This window comes from Gobio gobio (genome assembly GCF_949357685.1).
Source record: "Gobio gobio genome assembly, chromosome: 12".
Classification (NCBI taxonomy): Eukaryota; Metazoa; Chordata; class Actinopteri; order Cypriniformes; family Gobionidae; genus Gobio; species Gobio gobio.
Genome location: NC_137105.1, coordinates 51,284,008 through 51,298,200, shown reverse-complemented (window position 1 = coordinate 51,298,200; position 14,193 = coordinate 51,284,008). Strand labels below are relative to the sequence as shown.

At 39.0% G+C, this 14,193-nt stretch overlaps 1 protein-coding gene across 1 annotated transcript in view; it reads left to right on the top strand.

The window, feature by feature from the left end:
- Positions 1-14,193, top strand: part of frk (fyn-related Src family tyrosine kinase) — a 36,635-nt gene that overhangs the window by 44 nt on the left and 22,398 nt on the right. Inside the window, exons 1-2 of the mRNA XM_079830812.1 lie at positions 1-735; positions 9,366-9,487. The exon at positions 1-735 is cut by the window's left edge and continues 44 nt beyond it. Coding sequence (XP_079686938.1) covers positions 353-735; positions 9,366-9,487 — 505 coding nt within the window. The 5' untranslated portion in view covers positions 1-352. The remainder of the gene's footprint in view (positions 736-9,365; positions 9,488-14,193) is intronic.

The window sequence follows — 14,193 nt, the reverse complement described above, 5'->3', positions numbered from 1 at the left end:
GAGAAACAATCCTATCTAAAGCACGACCATTTGTGCTACAAACTCTATACACATTCTCAAGTGTGAACTCAAAGGTAAATAGGTTTCTGTAAAACGAGATCTTCCTTGGCAGGATGACCCTGAAACGGTGTTTGAGGAATAATGTGACCAGGAAATGCGACCAGATTTGTGAGTGCAAGCAATAAATCTCCGTCGACAGGGCTGTGCTATCTCGAGTCTCCGGTCAAAGGCTTTTCTCCAGCTCACAGAATGGACGAAACGCTTACACTCAACATTTACTAACACAAATGGACCCTATGGATGACTGAAATGCGCCTCGTTTTAACTTGATCTACACACGAACAATCTCACGATGGGAGACTTCAGAGAAAGAGTTAACATGTGCTGTCAACGCACTTTCTCGTGTTTCAGAGACCCTGAGGTTGACACCCCACCTGCCCCCCAGAAACGGCACATTGAAGTGATAACGAATGACTTTACGAAGGCGCCCACCCGGCAGTTACCGCCGATACCGGCGGAGAAACCCGGTTACGTTTACGTCGCGCTCTACGACTACACGGCGCGCACGGAGGACGACCTGAGCTTTAACGCGGGGGATAAACTGGAGCCGCTCAACCGAGGCGATGACTCGGTTGACTGGTGGTTCGCCAGAGCGATCACCGGGATCTCAGCGAACAAAACGGGATACATCCCTGCTAACTATGTGGCACTCTTAGAAAGCCTCGATGCTGAACCGTAAGTTTCTGTGGCTCACTAGTGGCTCAGTTTAGAAATCTTGGATATCACAGGTATGGTTTTTAAAGATGAGAGGACATTGTGGTTTTGTTATGAATGATCTCATGACCATGGCTAATTACACTCCAAAAACACTGGGTTTTTAACCCAAGGGATGGGTAAATATAGGACAGAACACATGTTGGATTAATTTTACCCAGCATAATGGGTTGACCCGTTTTTACTATAATAGCCTACTATCTTATTTTTAATGTTTGCAGATTACACAGATTGACACAATTTTAATTTCCCCATGATTTACTCTCCCTCAAGTCATCCTATAGGTGTAAATGACTTTTATCTTTCAGACAAATACAATCTGAGTTATATTAAAAAAAAAGGCTAATTCAAGCTTTAAAATGGCAGCCCAAAATTTGAATCTACCCATTATAAAGGTTCTGTGAGGTTAATAAAGGCCTTCTGAAGCGAATCGATGGGTTTGTGTAAGGGTTGTAAACACTGGGTTGTTACGTCTGACCCAGGATCTGAATAATACAAAAACTACCCAAACACTGGGTTGTCACGTCTGACAAAGTCCATGACCTTCCTGACAATCACAGCATCACATCAGACAGAAAGAGTCATCTCTTTTTGAATTCATGCAGCTGACACTGTGTGAAGTGTGGCAGTGTAATTGTGTAACCTGTGTTGTAATGCAGTGCTTCTCAAACCTGTTCTCAGTGTCCTGTGAATGTCTCCCTCATCAAACACAGCTGATTTAACTCATCAGCTCATTAGACTGCAAGACTTGCCTTGGGTGTGTGTGATGAGGAGGGAGATGGAAATGTGCATCTCCCCAGGACAGGTTTGAGAAGCACTGTTGTCATGTTTAAGAATGAAGTGAAGTTTCAGCCATATTGCTGCAGTGCCTGGGGAGCAGTTGGGGGTTCGGTGCTCAAGGGTCTCACCTCAGTGGTGGTGTTGAGGGTGGAGGAGAGCGCTGGTTATTCACTCCCACCATCGACAATTCCTGCCGGACTTGAGACTCGAACCCGCAACCTTCGGGTTACAAGTCCGACTCTCTAACCATTAGGCCACAACTGCCCCAGAAACAGTTGCGATTGGTCGATGCAATCGACTGCGTCAACGCTGTTAATTAGTCGACTGGGTTAGTTGGGTAGGATATGAAATTGTATTAGTACCAGTACTTTAAAAATGGCAGCACTCTAATAAGAGCAGTATTTCTTAATCTGCGTCGATGTGTGACAGCAGGAGTGAGGACGTAGGTTTGAATGGTAAAAAATATGTAAAAATGCTCGTCCTGGCGAGTATTCGGGTAAACGCAGTCGGATATGTCTTTAGTGAACGTATACAGAGTTGAATGAGAAATCGGGTGTTACAATGAATGTGGTCCGTGCAGCTCTTAAAGGGCCGGACTTCGTATTCTGTGTGAAGCAGGACAGGAACATGCCATACAAGTGAGTTTTTAGAGTTCTTTAACCTTAAAACAATGATACAACAATGAATAGTAAGTTCTGTCATATTATTCAATTACTTTTACAGTTTTGTGCCATGGTATGGATTCAGTATCGGTATTGAGGTATTTTAGTCTGGTATCGTATCGAAGTCAAAATTTTGGTATCTTGACAACACTATTCTATATAAAAAGTATTTGCTGATATTCTCTTTTTTTGTTATGTTTGTACCTTTTTACATTTTTACTCTTTTAGTTTTACATTTTGTCAAGGGCTTGTTTACATTTAGACTTTATAGTACACTACTGAAGGTCAACGTTGCAAGTTAAATGAAATGTGTTTAAGTAAAATTGTTGAAAATGATTGTGATAAATTAGTCGATAGATTAACCGATAAATTAGTCGATAGATTAATCATTAAATTAGTCGATAGATTAATCAATTAATCAATAAATTAGTCTATAGATTAACCAATTAATCAATAAATTAGTCTATAGATTAACCAATTAATCAATAAATTAGTCGATAGATTAACCGATTAATTAATAAATTAGTCGATAGATTAACCGATAAATTAGTCGATAGATTGATCGATTAATTAATAAATTAGTCGACAGATTAACCGATTAATTAATAAATTAGTCGATAGATTAATCATTAAATTAGTCGATAGATTAATCAATTAATCAATAAATTAGTCTATAGATTAACCAATTAATCAATAAATTAGTCTATAGATTAACCAATTAATCAATAAATTAGTCGATAGATTAACCGATTAATTAATAAATTAGTCGATAGATTAACCGATAAATTAGTCGATAGATTAACCGATTAATTAATAAATTAGTCGACAGATTAACCGATTAATTAATAAATTAGACGATAGATTAACCGATAAATTAGTCGATAGATTAATCGACTAATCAATAAATTTGCCGGTAGATTAACAGATTAATCAATAAATTAGTCGATAGATTAATAGATAAATTAGTCGATAGATTAACCGATAAATTAGTCGATAGATTAACCGGATAAATTAGTCGATAGATTAATCAACAAATTTGTCGATAGATTAATCAATAAATTAGTTGATAGATTAACCAATAAATTAGTTGATAGATTAACTGATAAATTAGTCGATAGATTAATCGATTAATCAACAAATTAGTCGATAGATTAATCAACATATTAGTCGATAGATTAATCAACAAATTAGTCGATAGATTAATCAACATATTAGTCGATAGTAGGGATCGACCGATATGGATTTTTTAGTGCCGATGCCGATACCGATTTTTTTCAACAGCCTTAGCCGATGAGCGATACGGGCTGCCGATTTTCTTGAGCCGATATTTGAAGCCGATACTGCTTTTGCTCCCTCAATTTATAATGACACAATGATCAGGATAATAACAATTTAAAATTTACAATTTAAAAAAAGGAACATTTATTGAACTAAAAAAAACTATATTAAACAAATAGTAAAAACAGGTGAGGTAGAACAAGAAAAAAAAGAGTTCAGTGATGAAAATAAATTCTGAAAATAAATATTTAAGCATAAATAAAATAATGACACTATTGCACACAGTATCAACAAGCAAGCAGCATGATAAAGTGCACACTGACTGTACTATACTTCATTTTAAAACTATTTACAACCTAGGCATTTAATTGTTACACTCTATAAAATGCTGGGTTAAAATAACCCAAGTTGGGTTGAATATGGACTAACCCAGCAATTGGGTTGTTTTGACCCAGCGGTTGGGTTAAATGTTTGCTTAAAACAACCCAATCGCTGGGTTAAAACAACCCAATTGCTGGGTTAAAACAACCCAATTGCTGGATTAGTCCATTTTCAACCCAACTTGGGTTATTTTTAACCCAGCATTTTTTAGAGTGTAGGTGCTCTTCACTTAATCTCTTGTAGAGCAACACCAGCGGTAATTCAGGAAAAAAATCTCCCAATGCTCCACGTGAAACTTCAGTCTTTCGACCTTTTACCATCGTGTCAACTCTCAATTGATTTTGAGTAATATGCGCGAGGGAGAGCAAGAGAGTTTGAAGACGGCGAGAGCTGCCCTGTGGACGCCTGTCTGGAAATAATGCAGGGAAAAAAATATCGGCGAACGCAGCAGCCTTGTATCAGCCGATGCCGATACACGCAAATATCGGCCCGATATATCGGTCTAGCACTAGTCGATAGATGAATCGATAAATTAGTCGATAGATTAACCAATAAATTAGTCGATAAACTCATCGATAGATGAACCGATAAATTAGTCTATAGATTAATCAATAAATTAGTTGATAGATTAATCGATCAATCAATAAATTAGTTGATAGATTAATCGATTAATCAATAAATTAGTTGATAGATTAATCGATTAATCAATAAATTAGTTGATAGATTAACCGATAAATTAGTCGATAGATTAACTGATAAATTAGTCGATAGATTAATTGATTAACCAATAAATTAGTCGATAGATGAATCGATTAACCAACAAATTAGTCGATAGATTAATCGATATAAAAATAGTCGTTAGTGGCAGCCCTAGCCCCAAAGCGCGTTCCCTGACTGGGAATCGAACCTGGGTCACGGCGGTGAGAACTCAGAATCCTAACCTCGAGACCACCAGGGATGATCTTATGTCGTGTGCATAAACGCCCGGGACATCTGAAGAGTAATTGTGACCAACTTTGCGTTCAGCAAGAGCAATAGTCTGAGTATTCCTGGCGCAGCTGACTCTATCTCTGCACTCTCTGCTGTTTCTCAAGGGAAGCGGGTTAATGTTCAGTGAACAACCAGGGGTGTTGAGCCTGTTAATGATTCCTATGCGTTGTGCACTATAGGTGCCATAAATCAATAAAAAAGATCCACACTATAAAAATAAGTACATTTAAATAAATGGTTTATTATACTGGACTTGTAATTGAGCTATAGGAAAGGGGTCTTCAGTATCAGTAACTCTGTTGTGTGTGTGTGTTATCTCTCACTTAAGGCTGTTTTGTATGTCACTTTGGCACACTGAATAGTTTCTGACGTAGGTGCTTTCCGGTTTTTCCAGCTCTGCCACGACTACGTAATGTGCTTGACTGTAAATTTGTTTTGTAGCTATTTGACATACTTTCGGTCAGATGTAGTCATTTGACAATGACTAGACTGTATTTCAGTTTTGCTGCTGCTGGTGTGTGACATTACTACACTACTAGAACCTAATGGACACAAGGGCTCTGCAGTGTGTGTGTGTGTGTGTATGTCAACAATCACAAACACTGAAGAAAACCAAAAGGTTTGTTTATGATATAAGTATCTCATAGTCTTTTGAACGTGCTCAGTTGTTATCCAGTCCAGTGGTTGTCAGCTGGCTTTGCTTCAGAAGTTCTTGCACTGAGTATGAAGTGGTAACCAACACATTAATAAACAACATATGAAACAAACACTGGGCTAAACACAAGTGTGCTTGAAAGTTTGTGAACATCTTGCAGAATTATAAATGTAACTACAGAAATGAATTACAGTTGTACTTGCATGCAGATAATAAAAAAAAATGTAAGTACAATGTAAAAACATGTATGTACACAATTAGTGCATTGTATGAAATGATTAGGGCTGTAATCTCCCAGTCGATTAGTCGATTATTGGTCGATACGTTCTGGCTCGACCAAAATTTTGATTGGTCGATTTTTTGCAGCGTTCATTTAATTAGTTTTTGCCGCGTTCATTTAATCAGTTTTGCTGCGCCGCGTTCATTTAATCAGGTGAAAAGCACTAATTGCTAAAGGGGGTGTTTTCAGAGCACCCCTGTTTCACAGGTATCAGTCTGCCTTCAGAACACCCCCATTGTTTTCACTTCTTTTGGATTAGCCCAACCCACTGGAGAAGAGAAGTCTCTCGCCGGTCCTTTTTTTTTCATTCCCCGCTGGCTCAAACGCACGCCCATAGCGGTAAACTTGAGGAACGCCCATCAACATACACATGAGGGGAAGCGTCACAACATCACGCTTCAGTCGTGCCGCAAAAGTGGATCTGTTCTGTCCGTTTTGCCGCGTTCATTTCATCAGTTTTGCCGCGTTCATTTAATCAGTTTTGTCGCGCCGCGTTCATTTAATCAGGTGTCAAGCACTAATTGCTAATGGGGGTGTTTTCAGAGCACCTCTGTTTCACAGGTAACAGTCTGTCTTCAAAACACCCCCATTGTTTTCACTTTTGGATTAGCCCAACCCACTGGAGAAGAGAGACAGATTGAAGAAGGATAGTTTTCTGTAATTTATATTATTTATTTAATTGTGAGAGCGTTTTTTCTGCTCTTGATCTGGCTTGTTTAATAAATATTCATTTTTTATTAAAGTGGACGTGCCTTTTGTGTTTAAGAGTAAAAGCTTTAAGTTAATAGTCTATTCGTGTCTCAGCCGCGAAGCTGAGCTCAGCTGATCCTGTTCGAGCTGCACAGAGCGGCTGAAATTATACTGTCTGTCAGTTATTATAATACATATGACAAAAACAATTGTCTAAATTATGTTGCATATTCCTCAAAAGTTCTTGTGATGATATCTAGTTGACAATAGTACTATATTTTGGGAAATCATAGTCTATGATATTGCGCAGGTGCACTTGATGCAACGCTGTCAGAGCTGATAGACTCGTGTGTCAGACTCATTTCAGTGCAAAATAATCAGCTGAAAAATTATTTAATGTACTGCAAATAGCCTACTAGTTTTTTATGTTTATTTATAATTCATTTATGCAGACAACAAGGCTACCAAGTACTGCGCACAGTGCGCAGCTAATTAATTTTACTTTTTTTTCCTAACGTCATTTTTAGTCGATTTTTAGTCGAAAATTTCAGGACTTCAGTCGACCAAGATTTTCTTTGGTTGATTACAGCCCTAGAAATGATTAATTAAAATGTTAGTTCATAGTAGTTAAGGCCACCTAATATAGAGCGGGTCTGAAATTTTACATAAAAGATGTTTACATAGAGTCTACAAGACAAACTAAAACAGCTGAATTTATAAAAAATGACCCGGATCAAAAGTTTATGAACCCTTGATTCTTAATCCTGTGTGTGTGTGTGTGTGTGTGTGGTTCCCTGATGGTCCACGGCTGTCTGTGTGTTGTTCCCTGATGGTCCACGTGTGTGTGTGTGTGTGTGGTTCCCTGATGGTCCACGGCTGTGTGTGTGTGTGTGGTTCCCTGATGATCCACGGCTGTGTGTGTGTGTGTGTGTGTGGTTCCCTGATGGTCCACGGCTGTGTGTGTGTGTGTGTGGTTCCCTGATGGTCCACGGCTGTGTGTGTGTGTGTGGTTCCCTGATGATCCACGGCTGTGTGTGTGTGTGTGTGTGTGTGTGTGTGGTTCCCTGATGGTCCACGGCTGTGTGTGTGTGTGTGTGGTTCCCTGATGATCCACGGCTGTGTGTGTGTGTGTGTGTGTGTGTGTCGTTCCCTGATGGTCCACGGCTGTGTGTGTGTGTGTGTTGTTCCCTGATAGTCCACGGGTGTGTGTGTGTGTGTGTGGTTCCCTGATGGTCCACGGCTGTGTGTGTGTGTGTGGTTCCCTGATGATCCACGGCTGTGTGTGTGTGTGTGTGTGTGTCGTTCCCTGATGGTCCACGGCTGTGTGTGTGTGTGTGTGTGGTTCCCTGATGATCCACGGCTGTGTGTGTGTGTGTGTGTGTATGTGTGGTTCCCTGATGGTCCATGGCTGTGTGTGTGTGTGTGTTGTTCCCTGATAGTCCACGGGTGTGTGTGTGTGTGTGTGTGTGTGGTTCCCTGATGGTCCACGGCTGTGTGTGTGTGTGTGTGTGTGTGTGTGGTTCCCTGATGGTCCATGGCTGTGTGTGTGTGTGTGTGTGTGTGTGTGTGTGTGTGTGTGTGTGTGGTTCCCTGATGGTCCACGGCTGTGTGTGTGTATGTGTGGTTCCCTGATGGTCCATGGCTGTGTGTGTATGTGTGTGTGTGGGCATGTTTTTGTGAAATATCAGGACACAAATGTGTATAATGACATGGGTATTACAAAAAGAGGGTGAAATATGAGGACGTTCCCCATGTCCTCACTTTTCAAAATGCTTATAAATCACAGAATGAGGTTTTTATCACAGAAAGTGAACTGCACAGTCTCCTGCGAGGGTTAGGTTTAGGGGCTGTGTGTGTGTGTGTGTGTGTGTGTGTGTGTGTGTGTGTGTGAGGGGTAGGTTTAGGGGCAGGGGCAGTGTAAGGGGATAGAAAATACGGTTTGTACGGTATAAAAACCATTACGCCTATGGAATGTCCTCACATTTCACATGTGTGTGTGGTTCCCTGATGATCCACGGCTGTGTGTGTGTGGTTCCCTGATGGTCCACGGCTGTGTGTGTGTGTGTGGTTCCCTGATGGTCCACGGCTGTGTGTGTGTATGTGTGGTTCCCTGATGGTCCACGGCTGTGTGTGTGTATGTGTGGTTCCCTGATGGTCCACGGCTGTGTGTGTGTGTGTGTGTGTGGTTCCCTGATGGTCCACGGCTGTGTGTGTGTATGTGTGGTTCCCTGATGGTCCACGGCTGTGTGTGTGTGTGTGGTTCCCTGATGGTCCACGGCTGTGTGTGTATGTGTGGTTCCCTGATGATCCACGGCTGTGTGTGTGTGTGTGTGTGTGGTTCCCTGATGGTCCACGGCTGTGTGTGTGTGTGTGTGTGTGTGTGTGTGTGTGTGTGTGTGTGTGTGTCTGTCTGTGTGATTCTGAGATCTGAGGATGATTGAGGGACTCAAACACAACTATTAAAAAAGCCTCAAACATTCACTGACGCTCCAGAATGAAACACAACACATTCAGAGCCGGGGGTGAAAACCTTCAAGCACAACTTTACTAACATTACTAAATATTGTGTTAGTCATATTACCAAGTGACAGCTCAATTTAAACCAAAATGCTGTCGTTTGATTGGACGCACAACCTTTAACGTAAAATAAATAAATAGAAAAAAGTGTTTAAAAATGTGCTATCCTAACTATCTATGATTATATGGTTTGATGTATTTTATTAATAGTTTTTTCCTCAGTGATCTCATCAGAGCAGACCCGTGCCTGTTTTTGATCAGAATTAATAGTTTTTAGTACAAAGATTTCAAGGAGATGAAATGTATTGTGTGATATGATATCTAGTTCAAATAACCTTGTGCTGCTCTTCCTCCGCAGATGGTATTTTCCAGAAACGAAGCGCTCGGATGCGGAGAAGATGTTGATGTCTCAGGAAAACAACAACGGAGCTTTTCTCATCAGAAACTGTGAGAGCCAGGCTGGGGAACTCTCACTCTCAGGTACATTAACCCCATTATTTCCTTATCAATTTCACATGTGAAACTATAAAAGATATCATGGGGTTGTTTTTTTGATGTCAAGTATCAAAAGCAAGTAATCATATTGAACAATGCTGTTAAAATACATAATGTAATATACATATTATAAACAATCCACTAATGTACATTACGTATTATGAGGGTTTGAACAAAAGTTTGCATATAAGAAAACATTGAAATGTTCTTCTGTGTTTGCTTAGGTTTATAAATTATTTACTTTACAATATTCAGTGAAATAGTGCTTGTTGTTTTCCCAGATTAACGTTATAAGCTACTGCATATGCAGAGAGGGAGTTTGTTAACTGAGTTGCAGTCTTAGAAAATGTTCACGCCACTTCCAGCATTTTGCCGGTTAATCGGCACGGGCAAGGATATTTTACAAATCGAGACCTCAAATTTAAGCGAGGACAGCCCTAAACTACTAAATTATACAAAAGATTGCAATATCTAGACCAATCTGCGTTCGCTTGGCACTCGGTGCTCCATTTAATCCATATTGTTTGATTTTATTCAAATTGAGGATTTTATTTGACACTTTTTTAGGCCGTCATAAAATATGATGATAGACATATAAAGCTTTATTCTAAAATAGAAGCTTCGAATGTAAATATGACATGACAAAAATGACATTCTGTGCAATCTAGTACGAACGGTCAGAATGACCACTATGGCCATTCTAGTAGTGATAGAATTCACCCTTCGTCGTGAGTTTGATTGACAGGCGATCTGACCAATCACAGCACAGAATCAGCCCGTTTGTCCGACACAGCAGTCAGAAGAGTTTTAGTAGATTAACGTCGGTGGACTTGAACTTGGAGAAACGGTGTGTACTGATGTCTTTCCGCGGTTGAAACAACATTTCTTTTAGTGTTCATTCATGTTTATTTCATGCTTATCAATGAACTAGAAGGAAGAGACGATCGGTTCACGAGGCGCTACAGCGATCACCACACATTAAAGAGCCACAAAACGCTATTTATTATTTAAATTTCTTTAAAAAAATGACAATTTGAAAGTTTAGACTTTATTTAATATCAAAAGTAACTTGCTCTTTTCTGTCTGTCGGCGTGTTGTGAGTGTCCTCTTTGATGTATTTTCTCTACGTGAGAACGTGTGTGTGGTGTGAGAGTGCCATGGCTTAGCAACAGTAACTAAAGGGGGCGGGTCTTTGCGAACGGTCAATTCTTGTAGTTCTATTTGTTCAAAATCTTTCATGATCAAACGTCTATTTGGTATGTTGAGTTTAACATCATGGAAAGCTATTAGAAAGAAGTGTTTGATTCCTAATCCCCAACACTAGATGACTGGCATCATATTGTATATGCAATGTTCATCATGGAGCGGATTACTTTTCAGAAAAGGCTCCAAAAAGTCTATTTTGACAATATGTGGGAGAAATGGAGGGTTTATATTTTGCGTAGAAGACCAGATTTTGTGTGATCAAATGCTTTTCCTGTAACTGTATCAGTGTAATCGTGTAATATGTACACCCTGTGTTCATTGTTCATCATGTTTGTCATATACACATGTAAAAATCTTGAAAACTATTTTTTTTTTCATGAACGACCCATCACTACCAGAGACACGATAGCACATTAACAGCCAACATCACCTGATGTTGTTCTGTCTCGACTGTTTCAGCCGCAGTAAAACACACAGTTAAAGCAGTCCGCCTCGTCCCTCCACCCCTAGTGCTCCACCTGGCTCTGGCCTCCCTCCGGCTACACCTTGGCCCTTCCTCCTTAGTTGTACGGGGGTGGCGTAATGTAGCGTGTATGTTCTGTTTTGATTTAATTCTAGTTCCTGTTTCATTTGTTCTCATTTTTCCCACCACTAGTTTGTTTCTGTTTTTTAATTAGTTTAAACCCTACTGTTGGCAATTTGACATGATCCAGGATTGGTCCCATGTAATGACTCATTTTTATTTGTTTATCAATTAAATACATATGAGCAATCAAAATTATGTGATCATTTGTTTCATCTCATCTTACCAGTGTTGGGAGTAACGCGCTACAAAGTAATGCGTTACTGTAATTGACCTATCGGTAAGCCCCGCCCCCCTTAGTTACTGTTGCTAACTCGGACAAACAAACGGAGTTGCTATATCTTACAATGACAGCTGTCAGTGTGAAAACCTTATCCCGAGATGTTTTTGGACACAGAATGTAGCGTATATCCGTCCGAATGATGGCCAAACTTTACTGATGGTTTATCAAGTTTATTATGTCATTTTTTACTCCAAAAAATCATCGTAAGAGCTGAACACACAAAGCATAAGAAGTGCGCATTAATGTCTCATTCACAAACTCTCTCTCTCCGTTGCATTACCATTAACACACACAGCAAATTACACAAAAACACTCATACAACTAACAGTAAACAAACATATACACAGAGCTTATGACTTTTCGAGGGTGAAATTAATAACTGGTAAACTTTGTATCTGCAAAACAACTCCGATAAACTGCGTGCGAGCTCTTCCTTTCACTACCCGGAAATGATAATACCCATCAAAATAGGAGATATTTGAGCATTTTTGTAGCATAAACACCATCAAACCGATGAGAGCTTCGGATTTCCCAATGTTTCTCTATGGCGCTGAAACCTAAAGATGTCCGAGTTCCGGTCCCAGCGCAACTGATACTCAACTGCCATTGGCTCATCTGCGTTCGAGGGGCGGGGCTTACGATAGGTCAATTCCACTACTTTTAACGGTAACGTGCATGTAACTAAATATTTTTTAATCAAGTAACGCAATTACAATTACTGAAATTTAAATGAGTTTGTTACTCGCGTTACTCTCTTTTGTGAAAAATGAACGCTTGCAGACAAGAAGCTCAAATCTAGGCCCGTGTCTGACAGCTTCTCAAAATTCTTGGCCCGAGTCCGACTGGAGCATGTGGTTGTTGTTTTTTATCATACCTATTACACATTGTTGCAGCTATTACAATAGTTCAGTTTTGTTTTGAATGTCAAAGTAGTTATATTTCATTTCGTTTCTTTATTAAGTTAATTTAGAAAAATGCATTTTTTTGTTTGTTAAATTAAAGTTTTTATTTTTTAAAGTAGCGACGAAGCGGCCAGCGGGTTAACCCAACGCTTTAGCCTCTCAAATCAACACCTGACTTGTCTTCCCTATTAGCCTAGAAATCTAGACGCACCCTAGCGGCAGCAAATCTAATTTGGAAAAACCGAACTCTGGTCAGGCCAATCACATCGTGTATAGAGTCGGTGGGCGGGCTTAACATAAAGTCCATCATTTGCATTTGTTTCATGCTCAACATTTTTGGGATGTTTAGTTAAAAGATTTAGCTTAAGCCAACTTAAGTTAAAGAATTTGAAACCAAAGCTGGTATGTCTGCTGATTTGTGAAAAGATAAACAAGTGTTTCCTCATTCCAGAATCTTCACGTCATTTCACGTGTTTTGAGTTGCTCGTAATCTTGAACAAGATTGACATTTGAAGATCATGACAGGTAAACTTGGGATGTGGACTCTGCCCAAGGTGCCTAGTTATAGCAACAGCCAGTCATCAGCCAGCATGTGACTGAAAGTCATTGATTAATGACCGACTCATGAACACTAGACTGTGTTTGTAGCTTTCAGTGCCACTCCCTGGACCACAGATCCGTCTCACACTACACAGACAGCACAGACTCACTCCAATTATATAACACTTTTTATTATTCAGACAAAAAATAAGAATTAAACCGACAAGCAGTAAAGTGACTCAGTCAATTAAAGTAATTCCTCAGTCCAGCAAGGACATTTTGTCACTATTTTTCTAAATTTGAGCGTGTGCACCTTTGTTCTCAGATCAAATGTATTGATTTAAAGGCCCGTTCACACTCTAGGAACAATAACTATAAAGATAACTTAGGGCTGGGTGATATGGCCACACATATTTCATATCAATATTGATAAATATCACGATGAATGTTACATTTTTACTTATTTATTAAAGTTTAAAAGCATATTTGTTTTTCTTGAGTGAAAGTTGCAGAAACTAGACAGTACTATTTATTGTCAGAACATGACAAAAACTGACATTTCACAAATCTGAGGTAGCATATTCAAAATATTTATAATGATAAAATATCTTCTACCTCCAAATATGCACGAGTTAACAAAATTAACATCTTAATAGTTTTAACTGGTGATAGTTTGTGTTGCCTGTCTTTGATGATGCGTATCTTTGGCATAGTTGCAATATTAATAATATTATGCGTTTTGTCTATTAGAAATACACGTTTGACAGTAGCTCAAGTTGACTTAGCAGTAGCTTGTGTTGGGATGCACATGTAAATTTATGTTCAGTAACAAAAACAGTAACATCAGTAAATATTTAAACAACCTCATAAGGTAAATGTTAAATATTCTGACTGTTTACTATATGGTTTCTACGTATTTGTAATGAAAAACAGTAGTCAAATATTTTGTATAGATACAAATGCACAAATGCTATAGCTAAATAACATAAAATACTGTAATTATATTCAATTACTACTTTAATACATGTCTACATTAATAATAAAATAAAATTCTAAATGTATATACCACATTTCTGCCATAATACCATTGTGCAGTTCAACACATGTTGCTGGCATGTTTTAACATGTTGTTAACATGAACTAGCATGCTAACAACATGCTAATTAGCATGCTTTTG